The sequence below is a fragment of the Oryx dammah genome, unplaced genomic scaffold (genome assembly GCF_014754425.2).
Source record: "Oryx dammah isolate SB20612 unplaced genomic scaffold, SCBI_Odam_1.1 HiC_scaffold_5, whole genome shotgun sequence".
NCBI lineage: Eukaryota > Metazoa > Chordata > Mammalia > Artiodactyla > Bovidae > Oryx > Oryx dammah.
Window position 1 is genome coordinate 95170378 of NW_024070189.1, and position 25101 is coordinate 95195478.

The 25101-nt window shown below is 40.8% G+C and overlaps 1 protein-coding gene across 2 annotated transcripts; it reads left to right on the top strand.

Moving 5' to 3' along the window:
- The first annotated feature begins 2609 nt into the window (after nt 1–2609).
- Nucleotides 2610–24783, top strand: ZNF699 (zinc finger protein 699). Of its 2 annotated transcripts, XM_040240772.1 has the most exons (5): nt 2610–3038; nt 10034–10086; nt 11296–11422; nt 19805–19985; nt 20337–24783. In XM_040240772.1, exons 2-5 carry the CDS (start codon nt 10039–10041, stop codon nt 21793–21795), a joined length of 1815 nt encoding a protein of 604 aa, XP_040096706.1. In that variant the 5' UTR covers nt 2610–3038; nt 10034–10038; the 3' UTR covers nt 21796–24783. The 2 variants fall into 2 exon arrangements, with proteins under 2 accessions (XP_040096706.1, XP_040096704.1); XM_040240770.1 differs by lacking the exons at nt 2610–3038; nt 10034–10086; nt 11296–11422 and having other exon boundaries at nt 19308–19985.
- Nucleotides 24784–25101: the final 318 nt, after the last annotated feature.

Here is a 25101-nt window from a genome sequence, read left to right on the forward strand (position 1 = left end):
TGAACTGAACTGAACTAAGTTGTCTTTCAGCAAAAGGAAATGGAATTTTTAAAACTTTATTTTACTTTATATTGATGTATTTACTTCGATGCATTGGATCTTAGTATTGGCGCACAGGCTTAGCTGCCCTGCAACATGTGTGATCTTAGTTTCCCCACCAGGGATGAGCCAGTGTCCCCTGCATTGGAAGGGAGATTCTTAACCACTGGACCACAGGGGAAGTCCCCAGGAAAGGGAATTTTTAATAGCTGTTATTCAGTTTGGTGTGAGGACTTGTTTCTCAGTGTTACATCATGAACTATACAATTAACCTACTAAATCTGATTTAATTATAATTTATCCTCAGAAACTTTGTGTCTTATTTCTTTAATTTTGGCTGGGAGGCTTGCAAGATCTTAGTTCCATGACCAGGGATTGAATCCAGGCCCCCTGCAATGAAAGCACTTATCCCTAACCACTGGATCACCAGGGAATTCCCAGAAACTGTATATCTTTAGATAACAAAGTTTTCCAGAGATAAAAATATTTCTCTTGGGAGGTTAGATCAGGTGAATATAAAAGTTCAGCAGAGGATGAGATGGTTGGATGGCATTACCAACTCAATGGACATGAGTTTGAGCAAGCTCTGGGAGATGGTGAAGGACAGGGAAGCCTGGCATGCTGCAGTCCATGGGGTCGAAAAGAGTTGGACAGGACTGAGCGACTGGACAACACCACCACCTAGAATCAAAGTAGAAGAATAGGGAGGTTGAAGGAGTTGGAGATTATGGTTGAGAAACTGGAAGAAGTAGGAGGGGATGTTAGTGAAGCCTTGTGACATCACACTTCCAGGTGTATTGTTTTGTCATACTAAAGTGAAAAGGTATTTGGAGTCAGGATGTAAAGGAATACTAGAGAAAGCTGAACAGAGACCTACTACTGTGAAGTATGCTGATTTCAGAAGTAAAGAAGCCAGAATGGCAGTTGGGTTGGGGGGCCACAGGAAATGCGGGCACATGATAGAATTTATAACCCTTAATTTTTTTTTTTTACAAAATAATTCCCCTTATAATTATTTTTTTAAGAGGATAGGAGTGTTTCAGAGATTAGTACAAGGAATGAGTAAGCTCTTGACTATGAAATCTGCAACAATAGATCATAGTGCCTCTAGTTCTTTGAGATTGTTGTTGTTTAGTTGATAAGTCACGTCTGACTCTTTTGCGATCCCATGTTATATAGCCCACCAGGCCCTTCTGACCATGCGATTTCCCAGGCAAGAATTCTGGAGTGGGTTGCCAGAACTGTGCCATTGCAGAGGCATTGTGATCTTTCTTTCCCTCACATCTGTAGATGAGAAGTCAGTTATTGAGAAAAGTAAATCAGAAAACTGAACTAATTAGTGAGCTGGAGAAACACGAGTGGAGGGTCTTTAAGGGAAGCCAACATAAATTAGTATATTAGGACATCAGAGCCTGAGAGATTAAAGAAGGGGAAAAAAATCTTTCAGGTGTGAACCTAATAGTGGCTCTTCATTGAGTCAAAAGTTCCCATCTAAATAGGTTAGTGGGGATGAAGAACTGAGAAAGATGTGTTGAGTATTAACGGTCCCAGAGAGACAGGCCGGAGAAGGCAATGGCACCCCACTCCAGTACTCTTGCCTGGAAAATCCCATGGACGAGGAGCCTGGTAGGCTGTAGTCCATGGGGTCGCGAACAGTCGGACATGGCTGAAGTGACTTAGCAGCAGCAGCAGCAGCAGCAGCAGCAGCAGCAGCAGAGAGACAGGCAAGGTTGGGAGAAAAAGACAGAGTGGGAGAGACCGTGGAAACATATGGTTGGTAAATCCCACCACTGAGAACTTTTTATTGCTCCAAGAAAGATCCATGGAAGACTGAGAGAAATTAACGGTGGAGAATATGTCTCAAGTGTCTTAAAAAACTGGATGTTTGATGGCAACTCACAAGTAGAGTTATTTTACCTTGCTGACCCAAGGGCCATTTGTAATGTAAGTTTTAAACATATTCACACCCTCTTGGTGTATGTGTGTGTGGCAGAATATCTTGACACGCAAATAAAGTTTGGGGTGGGGGTTCCGTTCTGTATCTGCAGAGTGACTATGACGATAGGATAACTGGTTCTGTGGATACCAGTAAGCCTCCTTTTCCAGCTGCTCTTGTCTCCCCAGTGGGCTCCGGAACAAAGTAGCCACGGTGGCAGGGATGAAAGTTATACATGGGCTCAGCAAAAACCTACTACCTCGGGACTTCTCTGGTGGTCCAGTGGTTAAGCATGTGGTTAAGATTCTGTCTTGCAATGCAGGCAACAGAGGTTCAATCCCTGATTGGGAAACTAAGATCCCACATGGGAATATTCAACTAAGCCACGCCCCTAGGCCTGGTCGTGTCCCAGCTCCGCCCCACAGGCCTAGCCAACCAAGCCCCTCCACGGGCCTGGTCCTGGTCCAGCGTCATCCAGCGCCAAGTCCTCGGCTGACCCGGCTCCAAGACTCACACGCGTCTCTCCCTGGAGGAAACTAGCACTTCTCCCCTTGCTGCTGGAAGCTGCTACCGCCCTCCCCAATTTCCCAGCCCCCGAGACCCCGCCCCTTACGCTGTACGTGGCTCGGAAACCGGAAGCAGCAGCACGCTTCTGCGCGTGCGCGAGCGGGCGGCCTTGTCTTCTTGCATCTCGGTCTAAATCTGATAGAAAATTTCCCACCCAGTTCGACCCAGCCGGCCCAAAGTCTGGTGCTCGGGAGGTGGAGAACTCGGCCTTGGGATCTGTGGTCAAAAGGCTGCCGCTTGGGCTCCCCGCCGCTCCCGGGGTCTGTAGCAGCCGCGGCTGCTCCCAAACTCACTGAATCAGGAACTCTGTGAGGGTCCAGCAGTCGGGGTGAATCGGGTGCAGGCAAGAGTTGAAGAGCCATTCTCGTACTTAATCGGCCTCCAAAAGCATCCTCTGCTCTCTTTCCAGAAAGGAAAAGCATCCTTGCCATTCGGGTCACGGGGACGTGAGCCTCCACCTCGTTTCTGTGCTGGTCTGTGGATTTCGGTTTGTTCGGTGAGTGCGGGGTGACGTTTGCTTAACTCCGTCTGCAACTCCCTTCCAGGTGCAAGAGATACATTTTAACCTGTTTTTTCTTTTTCTCTGATTGTGGGAGTTAGTTTGCTACATTATATTCAGCTACATACTAGTGAACTGATTACTTAGTATCTTTTTAACCGCTGTTTGCCAGTTGCTGCTCTGAATGTTGGTCAATTATCCATAGATTTTTTAAAATTTTCACACCGGAAGTGTGATCATATGCCAGTTTCAGCGTTTTCTTTTTTATTCCTTGTATCTTATACTTTTGTTTATTTAGTGCATTTGCCAGGATTTTCAGTTCAATGTAGAAAAGCATATAAGTTGCATCCTTGCCTTATTCCTGATCCCAGAGGGAATTCTGTCATTTCATTATTAAATAGGATGTTTGCTATAGCTGTTTGTAGATAATATATATATTTTCTAATTAAAGCCTATTTCCTTCTAGTCCTAGTGGGTTAAATTATTATCATCAATGGGTATTGATAGAGATCAGTCACTATTTTGTATTGAAAGGGATAAGTCATATGATCTTTTTCTATTGATGTGAATTATATTTATCGTTTTAACTATATAAATCATTTTAACCACCCATCATTCCTAGGAGGAAATGAACTTAGTTTGTGATTACTATCTTCATTATTAATTCCTGGACTGTACTTAATATTTTAATATTTTGCCCCTGTGTATACAAATGAGATCTTTCATCTGTGTGTGTGTGTATGTGTGTATGTACAGAAATACACATATGTTTGAGTTTTGAGTCCCTTTCTGGTCTTGGAAATACAAATGAAAACACCAACTCAACAACAAAAAAATGGAATTATGAATCCTTTGCTTGTTTGGTGAACCTGTCTATAAAAGTCTATAGCTTCTGTTTCCTTTGTAGGTATGTTCTAAACTGCTATTTTTTTTTTTTTCTTTAATGACTGGATGTAAACAGGTTTTGTATTTATAGTTTTATTTTGTTAACTTTTTTCACTTTATTTTTTTAAAATTGAAGTATGGTTGATTTTGAATATGCTATCTAGATTGGTCATAACTTTTCTTCCAAGGAGTAAGCGTCTTTTAATTTCATGGCTGCAGTCGCCATCTGCAGTGATTCTGGAGCCCCAAAAAATAAAGTCTGACACTGTTTCCACTGTTTCCCCATCTATTTCCCATGAAGTGATGGGACTGGATGCCATGATCTTCGTTTTCTGAATGTTGAGCTTTAGGTCCACTTTTTCACTCTCCTCTTTCAACTTTCATCAAGAGGCTTTTTAGCTCCTCTTCACTTTCTGCCTTAAGGGTGGTGTCATCTGCATATCTGAGGTTATTGATATTTCTCCCAGCAATCTTGATTCCAGTTTGTGTTTCATCCAGCCCAGTGTTTCTCATGATGTACTCTGCATAGAAGTTAAATAAGCAGGGTGACAATATACAGCCTTGATGTACTCCTTTTCCTATTTGGAACCAGTCTGTTGTTCCATGTCCAGTTCTAACTGTTGCTTCCTGACCTGCATACAAATTTCTCAAGAGGCAGGTCAGGTGGTCTGGTATTCCCATCTCTTTCAGAATTTTCCACAGTTTATTGTGATCCACACAGTCAAAGGCTTTGGCATAGTCAATAAAGCAGAAATAGATGTTTTTCTGGAACTCTCTTGCTTTTTCCAGATCCAGCGGATGTTGGCAATTTGATCTCTGGTTCCTCTGCCTTTTCTAAAACCAGCTTGAACGTCAGGGAGTTCACGGTTCACATATTGCTGAAGTCTGGTTTGGAGAATTTTGAGCATTACTTTATTAGCATGTGAGATGAGTGCAATTGTGTGGTAGTTTGAGCATTCTTTGGCAGTGCCTTTCTTTGGAATTGGAATGAAAACTGACCTTTTCCAGTCCTGTGGCCACTGCTGAGTTTTCCAAATTTGCTGGCATGATGCTTTTGAACTGTGGTGTTGGAAAAGACTCTTGAGAGTCCCTTGGACTGCAAGGAGATCCAACCAGTCCATTCTGAAGATCAACCCTGGGATTTCCTTGGAAGGAATGATGCTAAAGCTGAAACTCCAATACTTTGGCCACCTCATGAGAAGAGTTGACTCATTGGAAAAGACTGTGATGCTGGGAGGGATTGGGGGCAGGAGGAGAAGGGGACAACCGAGGATGAGATGGTTGGATGGCATCACGGACTCGATGGACATGAGTCTGAGTGAACTCTGGGAGATGGTGATGAACAGGGAGGCCTGGCGTGCTGCGATTCATGGGGTCGCAAAGAGTCGGACACGACTGAGCGACTGAATTGAACTAAATGGTTGATTTACAATGTTGTGTTAATGTCTGCTCTGCAGCAAAATGACTTATACATGTATACACATTCTTTTTTTATATAGTATATTCTTTTTCATTATAGTCTATCCTAGGATATTGAATATAATTCCCTTCGCTATGCAATAGGACTTTGTTGTTTATCCATTCTATAGTTTGCATCTACTAATTCCAGACTCCTAGTCCATCCCTGTCCTATCTCCTCTCCCCTTTGGTAACCACAAATCTGTTCTCTATATCTGTTGAGTCTTTTTCCATTTTGTAGATCGGCTTGTTTGTGCCATATTTTAGATTCCACATATAAGTGATATCATATGATATTTGTCTTTCACTTTCTGACTTACTTCACTTAGTGTGATAATTTCTGGCTGTACCCGTTTTGCTGCAAATAGCATTATTCCTTTCTTTTTTTAAATGGCTGAGTAGTGTTCCATTTTATATATGTATCACATCTTCTTTATTCATTCCTCCACTGATGGATATTTAGGTTGTTTACCTGACTTCACTGTTGTGAATAGTGCTGCTTTGAACATAGGGATGCGTGTATCTTTTTGAATTGCTTTACTCCAGATATATGCCCGGGAGTGGGATTTTTGCATCATATGGTAGTTCTGTGTTTAGTTTTTTAAGGAACCTTGCATACTGTTCTCCAAAATGGTTGTACCGGTTTACATTCCTACCAACAGGTAGTAGGATTCCCTTTTTTTCCATGGGAGAGAGTGTGTTCTAATTTCTTTGATTTACATGCAGCTGTCCAGCTTTCCCAGCACCCACTTGCTGAAGAGATTATCTTTTGCCCATTGTATATTCTTGCCTCCTTTGTTGACGATTAATTGACCACAGGAGTATGAGTTTGTTTCTGGGCTCTCTATTCTGTTTCATTGATCTGTATGCCTGTTTTTTTTTTTTTTTCTTTTTTTTGTGTGAGTGCAAATACCACACTGTTTTGATTACTGTAGTTTTGTAGTAGTCTGAAGCCTGGGATGGTTATGCCTTTTGCTTCATTCTTTTTCCTCAGGATTGCTTTGGCAATTCTGGGTCTTTTATGATTTCATATAAATTTTAGTATTATTTGTTCTAGTTTTGTAAAAAATGTCATGGGTAATTTGATAGGGATGGCAATAAATATGTAGGTTGCTTTGGGTAGTGTTGCCATTTTAGCTTTTCTGATTCTGTTTTAAGTTTTTAAAAATATCATGGGTGGTGGTTTAGTCACTAAGTAGTGTCTGACTCTTGCAACCCTGTGGACGGTAGCCTGCCAGGCTCCTCTGTCCATGGGATTCTCCAGGCAAAAGTACTGGAGTGGGTTTCCATTTCCCTCTCCAAAAAATATCATTAACTTTGTCATATATATATATATATTTACACCTTTATGTGGTTCTTTTTCTGCCATTATACATCAATGGTTAGCCTATAATTACTAATTTTTCTTCTATAGGAACTGATGATATTTATAAATACAATTAACCCTTGAACAACATAGGTTTGAAATGCATGTGTCCACTTATATGCAGATTTTTTTTTTTCACTATTAAATACAGGATGGGCCATTGGTTGAATCCTTGGATACTGAGGGCTGACTATGAGTTAAACTCAGATTTTCCATTGCTGGAGGGTTGGTACCCCAACCCCTGCAATTGTTTGAGGGTCAGTTGTGCATAAATGTATGTGCCACACCAGCCATTGATTTTTTGTGTTATTTGAAACAGTTGTTCTATTTATTTATTCTTAAAAAGTTATTTTTGGTTGCACTGGGTCTCCATTGCCAAGCATGGGTTTTCTTTAGTTGTAGCGAGTGGGGGCTGCTCTTCTTTGCAGTGCGTGGGCTTCTCATGGTGTTGGCTTCTTACTGCAGAGCACAGACTCTAGGTGTGTGGGCTGCAGTAGTTGCAGCATGTGAGCTTAGCAGTTGCAGTGTGAGGGCCCTAGAGTGCTGGCTCAGCAGTTGTGGTGCACAGCTTAGTTGCCCTGTGGCATGTAAAATCTTTCTGGACTAGGGATCAAACCCCTGTCCCCTGCAGATTCGTAACCACTGGACCACCAGGGAAGTCCTAAAACAGTTGTTTTAATTTCCTGCTTCTACCCTGTCACGTAAGTGGTCCTGACTTGCTAAAGATAAATGTGTGTGTATCTCCTTATCCCTATAATGTGATATATTTTTATATAGCATATACCATCACCTGATAATATTTTGGTAATTTACTGGTCCTCCTTAAAACAATTATAAGACTCAAGTACTTTAGGGTTTTTCTGTTTTGCTTAGTGCTGTGTCTCCTATGACTGCACATAGTTGGACAGGGCAAATATTACCTAAATAAATATGAGATGAAGGAGCAGGAGGTAGGGACCTTAAGGGGAGCATCCTTGTTGAAGACATAGGGCTTAGTCAAGAGAAGGAGCTCAAGGGCAGGAATAGAGATGCAGATGTAGAGAATGGACTTGTGGATACAGTGGAGGAAGGAGACGGTGGGATGAATTGCGAGAGTAGTATTGACATATATATGCTACCATGTGTACAACGGATAGTAGAAAGCTGCTGTATAGCACAGGGAGCTCAGCTTGCTGCTGTGTTACAACCTAGAGGGGTGGGATGGACATGGGTGAGAGGGAGACTCAAGAGGGAGGGAATATATGTAATTTGTAGCTGATTCACATGGATATATAAAAGAAACCAACATAACATTGTAAAGCATTTGTTGTTCAGTCACTAGTGAAAGTGAAAGTTGCTCAGTCGTGTCCGACTCTTTGCGACCCCATGGACTATACAGTCCATGGAATCCTCCAGGCCAGAATATTGGAGTGGGTAGCCATTTCCTTCTCCAGCGCATCTTCCCATCCCAGGGATTGAACCCAGGTCTCCCCCGCATTGCAGGCAGATCTTTACCAGCTGAGCTACCAGGGAAGCATTCAGTTGCTAAGTTGTGTCCAACTGCAGCATGCCAGGCTTCCCTGTCCCTCACTATCTCCCGGAGTTTGCTCAGACTCATGTCCATTGAGTCAGTGATGCCATCCAGCTGACATCCATCTTCTGTCATCCCCTTCTCCTCCTGCCCTGAATCTTTCTCAGCCTCCGAGTCTTTTCCAATGAGTTGGTTCTTTGCATCAGATGGCCAAAGTATTGAAGGTTCAGCATCAATCCTTCCAATGAGTATTCAGGGTTGATTTCCTTTAGGATTGACTGGTTTGATCTCCTTCCTGTCCAAGGGACTCTGAAAAGTCTTCCCTCCAATTAAAAATAAGTTAATAAAAAAAGAGAAGGAGCTCAAAGATAAAACAGTCGAAGGGAATACTTTATTTGTTTACTCTCCATAGTGTGCCCGACAGCATTCTAGGCTAAACCCCAGTAATGTTAGGGCATAGGGGCCTCACTGACAACTATATTATAAGGTATATGTTCAGAAACACACTCTTTGGGCATTTAGCTTTGAAGGTAAATACACCTGGATACACACCCTCCCTTAGCTTTCTAATTGGATAACACTGAGCACATGTCTAAGTGACTTAAGTTTCTATTGGCTCTACAATACATATATGGTCCACTGAAGTGAGAGAGACTGCTGTGTTTTCATTATTTGAAATTTATGCACTAGTGCTGTGGATGTTACTGTCAGAGATGACACATATGCCAACTTCACTTCAGGTATTCTTGTTATGCTGTGACTATATCTCCTGTACAGGCAAAATTTAACATGAGATGTCTTCTCTGCCACCTGCATGTAAAATTCAGTCAGTAGTGCTGTTTCTCAAAAACCAGGTTTTGGAGACCCTGCAGCCCTCGGAGGGGGAAGATCTCATAGTTAGAGATTGAGTAGTAATACATGTTGGCCAGCCAGGCAGTGCAGAAATTGGGTCTGGAACCCCTGGAGATCTGGCGTACAAGTCACGCTTTCCTTTGAGATGGAATGTATATTCTTACTACTGAAGGCATTCTCCTATATTTTTAATGTTTTCATTATCATGGGTAAATTGACAGCCAAATTTTTTAGACTCCGGCTGACTCACAAAATGGACTCTTAAACCTTTTTTTTTTTTTTTATGATCTACAAGAGTGAGAGAACTGTTTCTAGCTCTGGAGGAGATAAAATTGCTCCAACTTAAAAAAAAAAACCAAAACCCTTTTTATTTTGTATTGGGGTGTAGCTAATTAACAGTGTTGTGATAGTTTCAGGTGAGCAACTAAGACACTCAGCCATACATATACATGTATCCATTCTTCCCTAAACTCTCCTCCCATCCAGGCCTCCACATAACATTGAACAGAGTTGCATGTGCTACACAGTAGGCCCTTGTTGGTTATCCACTTTAAATATAGGAGTGTGTACATGTCCATTCTAAACTCCCTAACTATCCCTTTCCCCTGTCCTTTCCCCTGGCAACCATAATGTCCTTCTCTATGTCTGTGAGTCTCTTTCTGTTTTGTAAGTAAGTTACTATTATTATTATTTTTTCTTGTTCCATTTTCTCACAAGATCAATGTGTATTTGCTTGGGTGTGCAGGGGCTTTGCATGTGTGTGTGTGTGTGTGTGTGTTTTGAGGAGAATAATCACTCATAACAGATGTGCTGCCGAATCCACAGTCTTGATTGTGGAGACCATGGGGACACCCAGATTCTCATGTCTTCTTTCTCCTGTCTCAGCTGTAACATCTCAATACTCTGTCTTTCTTCATGAAGGGAACATGGAGGAAGAGAGAACAGCTGCTGAGTTACAGAAAAATGTGATACAGGTAAGTAAGAGCTAATAATTCTCCAAAAAAATATTTCAATTCCATCAGGTTATCTATGTCCTAAATTTAGACCAGAGATCAACAACCTATTCCTACACTGGGTCACATAGTAAGCATTTTAGGCCATAGTTTCTATTTTACTCAGTTCTGGCATTTTATTGTTTTTTGTTTGTTTTGGGCAGCTTGTGGGGTCTTATTTCCCTGACCAAGAATTGAACCTGTGCCCTCAGCAGTGAAAGCATGGAGTCCTAACCATTGGACTGACAGGGATTTCCTATCAGTTCTGCCATTTTAGTGTGAAAGCAGGCATATACAGTGTATAAATATTTTATTGTGTTCCAGTAAAACTTTACTTATATAAACAGGTGATAGGCTGATTTTAGTTCATGTTCTATAATTTACAGCTCCTGGGCCTAGAGTGTAAGAAAATATGACTGACTGTGGGCCTGGGTTGAATGTTGTGCTTCTTGCTGACTTCTGGGCTCCAGGTGTATGGAGGGAAAAAAGAAAAAAGAAAAGGTCCTTGTCTCTTGGGGATTTAAACCTCATCCAAATTTTATCTAGTGTTTTGTGTTGTGCTGATTGCTATGGTGGGGAATAAGGAAGCAGGTGAACTTGTTTCTGTAACAAGGATTTTTTTTTAATAGTTTTTTTTTGTTACAATAGTTTTTCTATTTTACAGTAAAATGTTTTGTTACAGTTGTTTTTTCTGTTTTCTGTTTTGGTTTTTTGGCCCCAAGGCATGTGGGATCTTAGCCCCTCAACCAAGGATTGAACCCACATCCCCTGCAATGGAAAGCACAGTCTTAAGCCCTGAACCTCCAGGGAAGTCCCTCTAACAAGGGATTTTTGCTTCTTTCAGTGTGGAAATTATTTCATTTTTAGAGCATTTCTCATTTCTGCAATATGTTCTGGATGTTTTTGATTATTGTAAGAATGGAACTGGTCACCATCAAACAGTGGAAAGATAAATTTAGTGTTTCAAAAATGTTGTTAAATCTATGAGACAGAATTTGATCAGTCAGGATGCTTAGATAGAACGAGAAAGATCTGATGACTGAATCCTAGGGTAGGTATTTGGGAGAAAAGAATCTTCTGAACTTCCTGTGAGTTGATTCTCAGTTCCCCAGTAGTGTCAGCCTCATTCACCCTCCTGCACATGCTGGGGGAGTTGGTACCTTTCTGAACAAAGTATGTGGAATGTTTTAGGACACAGTGGTCTTCGAGGATGTGGCTGTGGACTTTACCCAAGAGGAGTGGGCTCTGCTGAATCTCGCTCAGAGAAACCTCTACAGAGATGTGATGCTAGAAAACTTCCGGAACCTGGCCTCATTAGGTAAGGATGGTAACATTCCTCCAACGTTCTGTTATTTAGAAAGCAGCTTTATCTTATAAATTGCCCTTGTTCTAGGATTTGGGTTGAGAAACTGGAATAAATTGTTAAATAAGACAGACATGGTCACTGACCCCAAGGAGCTAGTGGAGTCTAGTGGCTTCACCATGAAAATAAACATATGTATTGTTAAAGTATTTCACCAATATAAAACAAGCAAAAGAATTAGTGAAAGTTTCCTTACCCATTTTGCCATTGGCACTGAATGCAGAGTTTTCATTTTCTCAGGGTTGTAAAGTTTTCACTTTCTCTCAGGGTACTGAAAGCATTATATTTCTTCATTCAGTCATTCTTTCATTCTTAAAGCATTTTTTTGAGGATGAATTTGTATCAAACCCTTTTGAATATATACTATAGACAATAAGATGTCATTGTATTCAAAATGCTTCAGTAATGGAGAAGATAAATATGAAATTAACATGAGGAAAAGAAAGAAAATAAACATATATATTGAACCTGCTTTTCCTGTTTTTTTGTGGTCAGAATCCTCAAGGCTTATTAAGTGTGTATGGTGTGGGCACAGGCTTCAGGGGTCACTTTGGGGGACAGGGAGAAAATTGGTGGTTTGGGACCTTTTGAGAATTTTACTGCTATTAATTCCCTGTACCCAAAGACCACCAGTTTAACAAGTTGGGTTTATTCCTTGGAGCAGTGAGGGAGAAACACATGTCATGGGGAACAATGCAGTGTGTTAGAAAGTAAATATTATAGGATTTATATACTTAGGTTGAATGATTTAGGGGTAGGTCTGTGACAATAGGCTGTTCTGTTTTCCTAGGCCTTTCATAACAAAGTGCCACAAACTGGGTAGCTAGGAACAACAGAAACTTACTCTTTTACTTTTTAAAAAAACTTCCTCTATCTCTACTCCCCAGTTTTATTCTATAGCTAGACAACTATTTTATTTATTTAGGCTCTGCTAGGTCTTTGCTGCACTTGGGCTTTCTCTAGTTGCAGTGAGCGGGGCTGCTCTTTGTTGGGGTGCATGGGCTTCTCACAGTGGTGGGTTCTGTTGTTGGGGAGCCCACGCTTTAGGTGCGAGGGCTTCAGTAGTTGTGGTGCACGGGCTTAACTGCTCCATGGCATGTGGAATCTTCCTGAACTAGGGATAGAACCTGTGTCTCCTGCCTTGGCAGGCATCTTCTGTACCACCTGTACTACCAGGGAAGTGTGAAATTTACTCTTCTAAATTTCAAGAGATTGGAAGTCTGAAATCAAGGTGTCATGATCCTTCTGAAGGCTCAGGAAAAAATCCCTCCTTGTCTCTTCCTAGCTTTTGGTTGTTGCTGGAGGTCCTTGGTTGGTAGCCATATCACTCTAATCTCTGCCTCCATCTTCATAGGGCCTTTGTCCTTTGTCTCTACATCTTTCTGTCCTTGTAAGGACATGAGCCATTGCATTTAGGCCTTACCCCAATCGAGTATAACTTTATGTTAACTTGATTACATATGTAAATATCTATTTCCAAATAAAGTAATGTTCTGAATTCTCGGTGGCCATGGATTTTTTTTTTCCAGTACACTCTATTTTTTTTTAGGGCAGTTTGTACACTCACAGCAAAATTAACTGGCAAGTACAAAGATTTCCCATAAATGCACTGCCTTCTGCCAGAGTAGTATATTCATTACAGTTGATGAACCTATATTGACACATCATTATTAAGGTAAATCTCAAGTTTATATTCAGTTCAGTTCAGTTCAGTTCAGTTCAGTCGCTCAGTCGTGTCCAACTCTTTGCGACCCCATGAATCACAGCATGCCAGGCCTCCCTGTCCATCACCATCTCCTGGAGTTCACTCAGACTCACATCCATCGAGTCTGTGATGCCATCCAGCCATCTCATCCTCAGTTGTCTCCTTCTCCTCCTGCCTCCAATCCCTCCCAGCATCACAGTCTTTTCCAATGAGTCAACTCTTCTCATAAGGTGGCCAAAGTACTGGAGCTTCAGCTTTAGCATCATTCCTTCCAAAGAAATCCCAGGGTTGATCTCCTTCAGAATGGACTGGTTGGATCTCCTTGCAGTCCAAGGGACTCTCAAGAGTCTTCTCCAACACCACAGTTCAAAAGCATCAATTCTTCGGCGCTCAGCCTTCTTCACAGTCCAACCCTCACATCCATACATGACCACAGGAAAAACCATAGCCTTCACTAGATGGACCTTTGTTGGCAAAGTAATGTCTCTGCTTTTGAATATGCTGTCTAGGTTGCTCATAACTTTTCTTCCAAGGAGTAAGCGTCTTTTAATTTCATGGCTGCAGTCACCATCTGCAGTGATTTTGGAGCCCCCCAAAATAAAGTCTGACACTGTTTCTACTGTTTCCACATCTATTTCCCATGAAGTGATGGGACCAGATGCCATGATCTTTGTTTTCTGAATGTTGAGCTTTAAGCCAACTTTTTTGCTCTCCACTTTCACTTTCATCAAGAAGCTTTTTAGTTCCTCTTCACTTTCTGCCATAAGGGTGGTGTCATCTGCATATCTGAGCTTATTGAGATTTCTCCTGGCAATCTTGATTCCAGCTTGTGTTTCTTCCAGTCCAGCGTTTCTCATGATGTACTCTACATAGAAGTTAAATAAGCAGGGTGACAATATACAGCCTTGACATACTTCTTTTCCTGTTTGGAACGTCTGTTGTTCCATGTCCAGTTCTAACTGTTGCTTCCTGACCTGCATACAGATTTCTCAAGAGGCAGGTCAGGTGGTCTGGTATTCCCATCTCTTTCAGAATTTTCCACAGTTTATTGTGATCCACACAGTCAAGGGCTTTGGCAGAGTCAATAAAACAGAAATAGATGTTTTTCTGGGGAACTCTCTTGCTTTTTCCATGATCAGGCGGATGTTGGCAATTTGATCTCTGGTTCTGCTGCCTTTTCTAAAACCAGCTTGAACATCAGGGAGTTCACGGTTCACGTATTGCTGAAGCCTGGCTTGGAGAATTTTGAGCATTACTTTACTAGCATGTGAGATGAGTGCAATTGTGTGGTAGTTTGAGCATTCTTTGGCATTGCCTTTCTTTGGGATGGGACCTTTTCCAGTCCCAAAAATAGAGGAGAGAAAGAGGTTGATATTCCTTGGTTTACGCAGAAAGCCAAAAAAGCCCCAGCACGAGACTTGCTCTGTTCACGTAAGCCACAGGCGCCCTCTCAAGTAGCTGAAGGTGCCCCACCTTGGGCACCTTCTCGAGTGGGTCTTAGAAGCCCAGGCAGGAAAGTGAACTCAGAGGGCCCCTGCGCTCCAGGGGATCAACCTGAAAAGAAAAGGGAAAGAGAGAGAAAGAATGACATGGGGAGACCAAGCTTTGGTGAGCGAGGCCCGTCTCAGAGGGAGCTTTTATACCCTGAGTTATACATTGAGCAAAGTGAAAAATGCAGAGTCAGCTCAATATTCCATCAGTTTTAACTTTTATCCATACCAGGTTTCTTCCTGCATACCATTTCATAAACAAGGGTCTTTTTTGTACATTATCTTCTGGCCCGGAGGCCTGTTGACATTTTATGACCCCTTTTTGATAAAGGTTGGTCAGCTAAAACACTTACTTTCCCTTGAAATGTTTTTTGTTAAATTCCTTAGCCCGCATTACCCTTAAAGTATAGAGTTACAGTTTTATGTAGCCAAGATTCAGTAGGTTACAGCAAAGAAAGAACTTATTAACCCAAAGTCTAATGTTGCTAATGCTAAGGCTACTACTTGTTTTTTCTACATCTTAACTGTATGCACTCCCAGGAACACAATGGATAAGGGATGTGGGAATTTGGCAGCAGGCATTGGCTCAACATTGTTGTAAGAGTCTGGATAAACCTGCCAAGTAAGCTAGAATGCTAACAGGGGGTTTGAATTGAAATACTCCTTTTACGCCCAGGAGATTTATCAACCAGAGCCCTAAGTTGACTTTTTCCAGAAAAAGTTGGTCGGGGATAACCCCCTGTTAATGTCAGAAGAGTTGGGGAAAGGCATAAAATAGTAAGACAGATTCTGGTTTTGGAGTAGATGCTCGAGCAGGTCCAGGGGGTCCCTCGAGTCCTGATCCGCCTTGCTCGTCAGGTCTCTTCCGCATGACCTTGTCATGGGTGGGATCGGCCCAGGGAGTCCCTTGAGTCCTGAAGCCTTGCTTGTCCGGTCTCCTTCGCATGACCTTGTCATGGATGGGCTCTCCCGTGCTGGCTCCTGGCAGAGTATAGTTTTGTGTATGATGTGAGGGTGTGTTGTTTCCTTGATACACATGAAACTGTCTAGTGTTCCCAATACCACTTGCTGAAGAGACTTTTTCTCCATTGTATATTCTCACTTTGGCCTATTAAAAAAAAATCAAGTTATTTACTTATTGTTGAGTTTTAAGGCTTCTGTGTATATTTTGGATAATAGTTCTTTATCACACATGTCTTTTGCCAATATTTTCTCCAAGTATGTGGCATGTCTTTTCATTTTCTTGACAGTGTTTTACTCAGAGCAAAAATTTTTAATATTAATGAAGACCAGCTTATCAGTTCTTCTTTCATGAATTGTGCTTTTCAGGTTACTTATTGGCTTTAAAAATAAAAAGTTATTTTACCAACAAAAAAATGGTTTACTTGGGAATAGCAAGGGAATTGCAATTTGAGATAAGAAAGCTATAACAAAAGCCATAGGCAAGTCCACAGAACAATGGAGAAGAATGTAATATTGTAGAGAAAAATGAAGAAATTGGGAGAGGTTGTTTTGGATAAAAGTCCACTGGATAAAGGTGAGAGTTCAGGGTGATGATGGCTGAGGTGCTGGAGTAGTGATTTCTGATAGGAGATGTGATGTACATCTTTTCCTGTTAGGATTATAATTGGTGATTCTTGTTGGGGTCTCTGATGGACAATTCTCCCTGTAATTAATGTTGTAAAGGATTAGATGAAAACTTCCTCTTCTGGCCTCTCAACTCCATTTAGTGAAGTTTTCCTTGATTAATTTTCACATATCTAACAAATCACTAGATCTTAGGGCACCTACATTTTTTCCCTGTTGTCTTTTAGGAATCCCATAGTTTTACGTTTTACAGTTAGATTTGTGATCCATTTTGAGCTAATTTTTTTACTCTCTATTGATGGACCCCAGTTATCCCAAAGCCCTGTATGCCTCCCTGTGAATCTTGAGTTAATTTTTTGCAAGTCTATGTCAAGATATATATATTTTAATGTACCTTAATGTCTAGTAGTTGTTTTAGCACCATTTGTTGGACTTATTTTTTTCTCTATTGTATTTCTGTATTGCCTTTGAAACTTTGTCAAAGGTAAGTTGACTATATTTATGTGGGTCTATTTCTAGACTCTCTATTCTGTTCTATTGGTCTATTTAGATATGAATTTTTGAGGGCCACTGTCACCCTAGTTCACGGGTGTTCATTTTAGATTGGATGCTGATAGAAAGCAGGGGAAATTCTAGTAATACTTTGCCCCTAGGCTGAATCATGAAATAGCCTTATTTTGTTTCATTTTATCATGGTATTAGAGTAACCTTGTCTAAAATTGGTATTCAGAGATTATTTATCTTCAACAGGAGAACAACATATCCTGCCTGGGAGTATTGGACCAGCTTCTAATAATATTGAGGTCTATGTGTGAATATCAGATCAGTTCTATTCATCAGACTGCCCCATCCCCTTAAAATTAAATTAGATATTTTGTTGCAGTTAAACTCACACCTGTGAACAGTTCACTTCAGATTGGGACTTGAACCCGTGTGTCAGAGTTTGAACTCATGTTCCAGGACTCGAACTTGGGCCAAAATCCAGTTTGGGACTTGAACTCATGAGGCTGGAACTTCATCCTTGCCAAAACCCATGGTCTTCCAACTGAGATCACATACCTGGTTTCTGGCCTTAATGATGGTGAGATTCTTTGTATTTCAGTGCAAAAGGAACAGCAAAAAGCAAACTGATAGGCAAAAAGTAGATTTATTAGTATAAGATGCTTGCAAGAGATCTAAGTGGATAGGTGAGGGAGCCCTGCACTGAGGATTAAGTGGGCTATAATTTTATTGTCAAAGGAAAGTGGGGGAGGGGAAAAAGACTGCCTTCTTTGAGTTGATTTCAGGCTTACATCACTAGTTCCTCCATTGTATCAGGCACAAGAATGTCTGACCCTGTGTGGTCAAACTAGAATTGTCATGTGTGCATGCATGCTCAGTCATGTCTGACTCTTTGATCCCATAGACTATAGCCCACCAGACTCTCCTGTCCATGGAATTTTCCAAGTAAGAATGGTGGAGTGGGTTGCCATTTTCTACTTCAGAGGATCTTCTCAGCATAGGGGTTGAACCTGTGAATCCTGCTTTGGCAGGCAGAGTTTTGACCACTGGTGCTACATTGTCATAGCACTTATTCAAATCAGTAGAAGGGTGGTGACATTTTTATTTCACCTAATAACCTGGGACATATCTTTTGCTTTTATAAATGGCATTATAGTTAAACAAGCCTGCTTTGTTCCACCACAGTCTAATAGCTTTTTGAGCATCATTAACTTTCACAGAGTACATCATGAGAAAAGCTGGGCTGGAAGAAGCACAAGCTGAAATCAAGATTGCTGGGAGAAATATCAATAACCTCAGATATGCAGATGACACCACCTGTATGGCAGAAAGTGAAGAGGAACTAAAAAACCTCTCGATGAAAGTGAAAGAGGAGAGTGAAAAAGTTGGCTTAAAGCTCAACATTCAGAAAACGAAGATCATGGCATCCGGTCACATCACTTTATGGGAAAACGGTGGAAACAGTGTCACACTTTATTTTTTGGGGCTCTAGAATAACTGCAGATGGTGATTGCAGCCATGAAATTAAAAGACACTCCTTGGAAGGAAAGTTATGACCAACCTACATAGTATATTGAAAAGCAGAGATATTACTTTGCCCACAAAGGTCCATCTAGTCAAGGCTATGGTTTTTCCAGTGATCATGTATGGATGTGAGAGTTGGACTATAAAGAAAGCTGAGTGCCGAAGAATTGATGCTTTTGAACTGTAGTGTTGGAGAAGACTCTTGAGAGTCCCTTGGACTGCGAGGAGATCCAACCAGTCCATCCTAAAGGAGATCAGTCCTAGGTGTTTATTGGAAGGACTGATGCTGAAACTGAAACTCCACTACTTTGGCCACCTCATGTGAAGAGTTGACTCATTGGAAAAGACTCTGACGCTGGGAGGGATTGGAGGCAGGAGGAGAAGGGGATGACAGAGGATGAGATGGCTGGATGGCATCACTGACTCGATGGACATGAGTTTGAGTGAACTCTGGGAGTTGGTGATGGACAGGGAAGCCTGGTGTATTGTGATTCAAAAGTTGCAGAGTTGGACACAACTGAGCAACTGAACTGAAGTGAACTTCCACTGGTCTGTCAAAGTTCCCTAGGTTTCCCTCTTTATCTCTAATCCACTACTGGGACTTCTGCATAACTATCCTATCCTGTATAACTATCCTATTCTGTCCCTATCACTTGCTTTAGAGTATCAGAAGAGCAGTTTTTGCTCTGTTTCATAGAAGTATTTGTGGTAACTCATTGTTTTCCCTCGCGATATAGCTTTCTATGTGAACAGGGTATCCACTACACAAACCGTATTTGATCTTACAGTGGAAACAAGAGGAGGACCTAGAAACAGTGGAGAGAAGACTGTCTCTCCAGGGGGAGCATCAGTAAAGCAAGAATACTTGATGTGGTTGGGGGATATTACATTTGGGAAAAATAACATAAAATCAAAATGAAACTTTGTTTTGTCTGAGGAAGCTGAGCTTCCACAGATACCTTGGAATACTATTTTATTTATTAAAAAAATTTATTTTTTACTGTGCTGGATCTTCATTGCTTTGCATGGGCTCTTCTCTAGTTGCAGAGAGTGAGGACTGCCCTCTGGTTGCAGTGCTTGGGCTTAGTATTTGCAGCTTATGGGCTCGAGGGTGTGGGCTTAGTAGTTACTGCACACTGGCTTTGTTGCTCTGTGGCATGTGGAATCTTCCTGGACCAGGGATTGAACCAGTGTCCCCTACATTGGCAAGTGGATTCTTAATCCACTGTGCCACCAGGGAAGTCCTTGATTACTATTTTGACTTTTCTTCAGTCCTCTCACCTGTTCCTTGTTCTTGGGAAAGACCACATTTTGTCTTCATAATGTAGTATTTGGCCATGTGTGTTTCATTCCGTTTCTTTTTGTTTTATTCTCCTAGTAATATCTTATATATGCTGCCATCAGTTTCCATATTCATGGGATTATTCCTAGTCACTTTACTATTTCGACCATGTGCTTATTACCAAAGTCCTGAACCAGCTGTACTGCCAAAGTCCTTTGCTCATGGGTGCCTTTGCTATTTTGTTTCAGGTTTCGAGATTCAACTTAAAATTAATGAATCAGTTGCTCCACAAGATACTTATGGAAAAATATCCAATGAACACGATGTAGTAGGACTCAAAAAGAGTGATTCCTCATTGTCCATTTTACATAAAATCTGGGAATACCATGTTATTGATTATCAGAACAAAAACCACAAGAGACGTTTGAGGTAAGTGCCATTCATATAAGAGAAAAGTAGTGTCTCAGGAATGAATCTTAAATATCACAGTATTAAAAAAAAGAAAAATTTAAAACTTAGTCAAAAATTGTAATTTCCTAAAGACTTTTCATAAGATATTTTTTTCACAAGTGAGACTTGAGCCCTTCCATGTTTGACACATAAATCATTAAGCAACCATCAGAAAAATCTAAGTCAAAAACTCAGTCATAATATTGTCTGTCTTAGAGCAGAATGTGAGTACTTTCATCTTATCATTGGACAGGCCAGAAAAACACACATAGGCACTGAAAATGGTAAAAATTTACTTGCCACTAATAATGTGCTTTTTATTTTTGAAAGAATTCATGGGGTTGAGAACATCTACGAACATAATGAAGAAAATCAGTGTGGCCAAACCTTCAGCCAAATTTCACACCTTAATATACTCAAGAGTACTACCGAAGTAAGAGCCTTTGAGTGCCGTGTGTGTAAAAAGCCCTTCATAGATCATTTATCCCTGAAGAATCACATTAGGTCTCACACCGGTAGCAAACCCTATCAGTGTAACGAATGTGGGAAAGCTTTCCATTTTTTTGCTTGTTTTAAGAAGCATATGAAAACTCCCACTGAAGAGAAACCCTACGAATGTAAGGAATGTACCAAAGCCTTCAGTTGTTCTTCCTTCTTTCGGGCACATATGAAGATTCATGCAGGAAAGACAAGTTGCGAATGCAGGGAATGTGGGAAAACCTTTAGCTGTTCTTCATCCCTCACAGAACACAAAAGAATTCACAGTGGAGATAAGCCTTATGAATGTAAGGAGTGTGGGAAAGCCTTTAGCTGTTCCTCCTCACTCTCCAAACACAAAAGAATTCACAGTGGAGATAAGCCATATGAGTGTAAGGAGTGTGGGAAGGCCTTCAGTTCCTCCTCTCACCTTATCATACATATAAGAATTCATACTGGAGAAAAGCCTTATGAATGTCAAGAGTGTGGGAAAGCCTTCAGTGAGTCCTCGAAGCTCACTGTACATGTTAGAACACATACAGGTGAGAAACCCTATAAATGTAAGGAATGTGGGAAAGCCTACAACTGTCCATCCTCCTTGAGCATCCACATGAGAAAACACACAGGGGAAAAACCCTATGAATGCCTAGAATGTGGGAAAGCCTTCTATCTTCCCACTTCCCTGAATACACATGTGAAAAATCAGAGTAGAGAGAAACCGTATGAATGTAAAGAATGTGGAAAAGCCTTCAGTTGCCCTTCGTCCTTTCGAGCACACGTGAGAGATCACACTGGAAAGGCGCAGTATGAATGTAAGGAATGTGGGAAAGCCTTCAGTCGTTCCTCATCCCTCACTGAACACTTAAGAACTCACAGTGGAGAAAAGCCTTATGAATGTAAGGAATGTGGGAAAGCCTTCATCAGCTCATCCCATCTGACGGTACATATAAGAACTCACACTGGAGAGAAACCTTATGAATGTAAGAAATGTGGAAAAGCCTTCATTTACCCCTCAGCCCTTAGGATCCACATGAGAACACACACTGGGGAGAAACCCTATGAATGTAAGGAATGTGGGAAAGCCTTTCGCCATTCTTCATACCTGACTGTCCATACAAGGATGCACACTGGAGAGAAGCCCTTTGAATGTCTGGAATGTGGGAAAGCTTTCAGTTGTCCTTCATCCTTTCGAAGACATGTAAGAAGCCACACTGGTGAGAAGCCCTATGAATGTAAGGAATGTGGGAAAGCCTTTGTTTGTCCCGCTTACTTTCGAAGACATGTGAAAACTCACACCAGAGAAAATGTATAAAGTAAGGAATGAGGGAATGTCTTTAATGCTTTTTCAAAGCTTAGGGAGCATGTGAGATCTCACACTGTGAAGACACCCTATGAATGTAAGAAATTGTCACTCATCTTTTGGAAAAACCCATAACTGAGAGAAACTCTGTGTATGTAAATCATGTGGTAATACCTCCATGACCATCACTTATTGTGTTCTAAGAAAATTCATACTCAAAGCAAAGATTAGTGCCTCACCCTTAAAGTGGGCTACTGCTTGATCATTGATTTCCAGTTTAATTTTCTGATATGAATGTTTAAGGTGATAAATTTCCTCTAATACCTTTCAGCTTTAGCCACATATGTTTTATTATGAGGTGCTTTTATTATGGTTCAGATGTAAATGTTATTTCTATTACAGAGTTTTCTGGACCCATCAGGCATTTAAAGTATTTTTTTTTAATATGTAGGCATGAGTGACCTTTTATTATTATTATTAGCTACCAATTAATTCTCTGTTCTCTAAGTGTGCAGTCATTGTGGTATCGACATTCAAGTATTTATGGTTTCTTTGGTAAATGGTAATTTCATTTGATCTAGTATGGTGGAAACTGGAAATTGCCTACCCACTATTCCCCAGCCCCCGCCTCTCTCTCTCTCTTTTTTTTTTTTTACAAAAACATTATTAGTTTTTACCATTAAAAGCTTTCCCTGTCTAATAAGTAATCCAGTGGAAATCAATAAGTGCAAAAGCCTTGATAGAAGAGTCTCATCTGTTATGGTATTTTTGTATTTTGTTCTTTATCCTTACTTATGACTGGGAATTGGACCCAATATTTTGAACTTTTATAAAAGAGACCTTGCAACAGGAAAGCTACAAGTAAAGTTGGTTGAGCTGTCATATGTTGTGGTACTTTGGACGTGGCTGGGACTGCATTTCCCAGAGTCAGTTCTTTATCTAGTTCCAGGTTTGAGTTGTCTAAAGTAAGAGTTTGTGTGAGAATTGGAAGGCAGAGGGAAGAAACCATTATTCTGAGTTTGTGGGGGCAATGAGACAGGGAGACAGATGCATCGGGGCCTGCCAACCTTCAATTTCCAGCTTTTTTCCTAATTATTGGACTCACTGATCAACACTGGCTCAAAGTAGAACACAAAGTGCTTGACTTTCATTATCTCAGAGGCAGCCACTCCATAGACCCCTCCATAAATTTCTCCATCATGGCCATACACAGCTTCTTGGATTTTTCTGGCAAGTTCTTGCATTGTAATTTTGCTGATATTACAGGCCCTCTGGCACATCTGTTGACTGCATAGAGTTGGCTCCAGTTTGGATCAGGGTTATTGTCATCTAAATGGTCCAAAGTGTGCTAATCTTAAGTGTACAGCTTGATGAAATTTTACACTAAATACTGTGACAAACAGAACTTTTCCAGGATTTCAGAAAGTTCATTTATCTGCTTTCTCAATAATTGCTCTGGGGACTTTCCTGGTGGTCCAGTGGCTAATAATATGCCTGCCAGTGCAGGGAGCTGGGGTTTGATCCCTGGTCAGGGAACTAGATCTCATATGCCACAACTAAAGATCCTGCATAATGCAACTAAGACCTAGTGCAGCCAAATAAAAAAAAATATTAAAATATGTTGCTCCACAATTTTGGCTTTGATTATAATTTATTAAATTTGCTTGTTCTTGATCTTCATGTAAATGTTAAGATACAATATGTACAGTTACATATTTGGCTTCTTTTTTCAATGTCTAATTTGCCTCTTAATTGCTATTTTGGCAGACTATGAAATTATGTCTCTTGTTACATACTTTGAATATAAGAATGAAATTACTGAATCATAGGATAGACTTTTGGTAGGTATTCCAGTTTTTCAAAAGCAATTCCACTTATAATCCTAAAAGCAATGAATGAAGGTCCTAACTGTTCCACATGCCTAAATAGCACTTTCTAATTTTTAGCTGTTCAACACAGAATGTACTGTTATCCTGTTTCTGGTTTTAATTTGCATTTACCTGATATGTAACAATGGTGAATACTTTTTAAATATGCTTATTGATTATTTGGATATCTGTGGTTTTTTTTTTTTGGCTGTGTGACTTGCAGGTTTTTAGTTCCCTGACCAGAGATTGAACCTGGGCCATGATAGTGAAAGCCTGGAATCCTAACCACTAGGCAACCAGGCAACTCTCTGTATATCTTCTTTCTGGGGGATACCTGTTGAAGCATTTCACCCATTTTTGGTTCCTTTTCTGTTTGAAAGGTTTCCTATGGTTGTGTGTGTGTGTGCTCAGTTGATCAGTCACGTCCAGTTCTTTGCAACCCCAGGGACTGTAACCTCTAGTCCCCTCTGTCCATGGAATTCTCCAGGCAAGAATACTGGAGTGAGTAGCTGTTCCCTTCTCCAGGGGATCTTACTGACCAGAGATAAACCCCAGGTCTCCTACAATGTAGGTGAATTTGTTGCTGTCTGAGCTACCAGGGAAGTCAGATAAGCCCTGACTATAGTTAGATCTTGAGAATTTATTCATCTTTTTTCTGGCAGTTTGCATCCTTTGATCAATATCTCCCCATTTTCCCCATCCCTAGTCCCTGGAGAAACTGGTTGCGTGAAATCAAGATTAAATTGTGTAGAGTCCACAGAGATAAGAAAAGAGTTCTATACCTGTGGCAGTGAATGTAGGAGCATGTGAGAATACATAGCTGAGATCTAAAAATGTTATAGAAAACTGTAATTTTTATTGGCCCCATTTTAAAACTAAGAAACTGACATTTCAATAGGCTGGGTAACAAAGTTTTTAGAAACAGGTATTAATAGTTTCAGCTACAATTCATATTTAGAATTACAAGTTGATTCAAAAGAGGAAATATGGACTTCGCTTTCATGAGAGGACTATAAAAGAATTTGGGAGCCATGTCTTAAAACTGCCACTTTTGTGCATGATCAGTCACTCAGTCATGTCCGACTCTTTATGACCCCAAGGACTGTAGCCCACCAGGCTCCTGTGTCCATGGGATTTCCCAGGCAAGAATACTGAAGTGGGTTGCCGTTTCCTTCTCCAGGGGATCTTCTGAGCCAGGGATTGAACCCACGTCTCCTGTGTCTCCTGCGTTGGCAGGAGGATTCTTTTGCACTATACCACCTGGGAAGCCCTTCCTCTGGTTACTTATCCTTTTTAAATGTATGTATATGTCTCTATCTAGTTACATACATATACATAAAACATCTGTTGTATATTATATCTATGTAAATTATGTATACTATATATACCTGTATTGCAGGTATATACTATATATAAACTGTATTGCAGATAATTTTTCCCAGTCTCTGGC

What these genes read in the sequence shown, in the direction of transcription:
- ZNF699 (XM_040240770.1), top strand. Translation starts at nt 19,612, where the DNA reads ATGTGTGTTTCATTCCGTTTCTTTTTGTTTTATTCTCCTAGTAATATC. An exon ending in AACCACAAGAGACGTTTGAG is followed by an intron (nt 19,986 to 20,336) that starts GTAAGTGCCATT and finishes TATTTTTGAAAG; the next exon opens with AATTCATGGGGTTGAGAACA.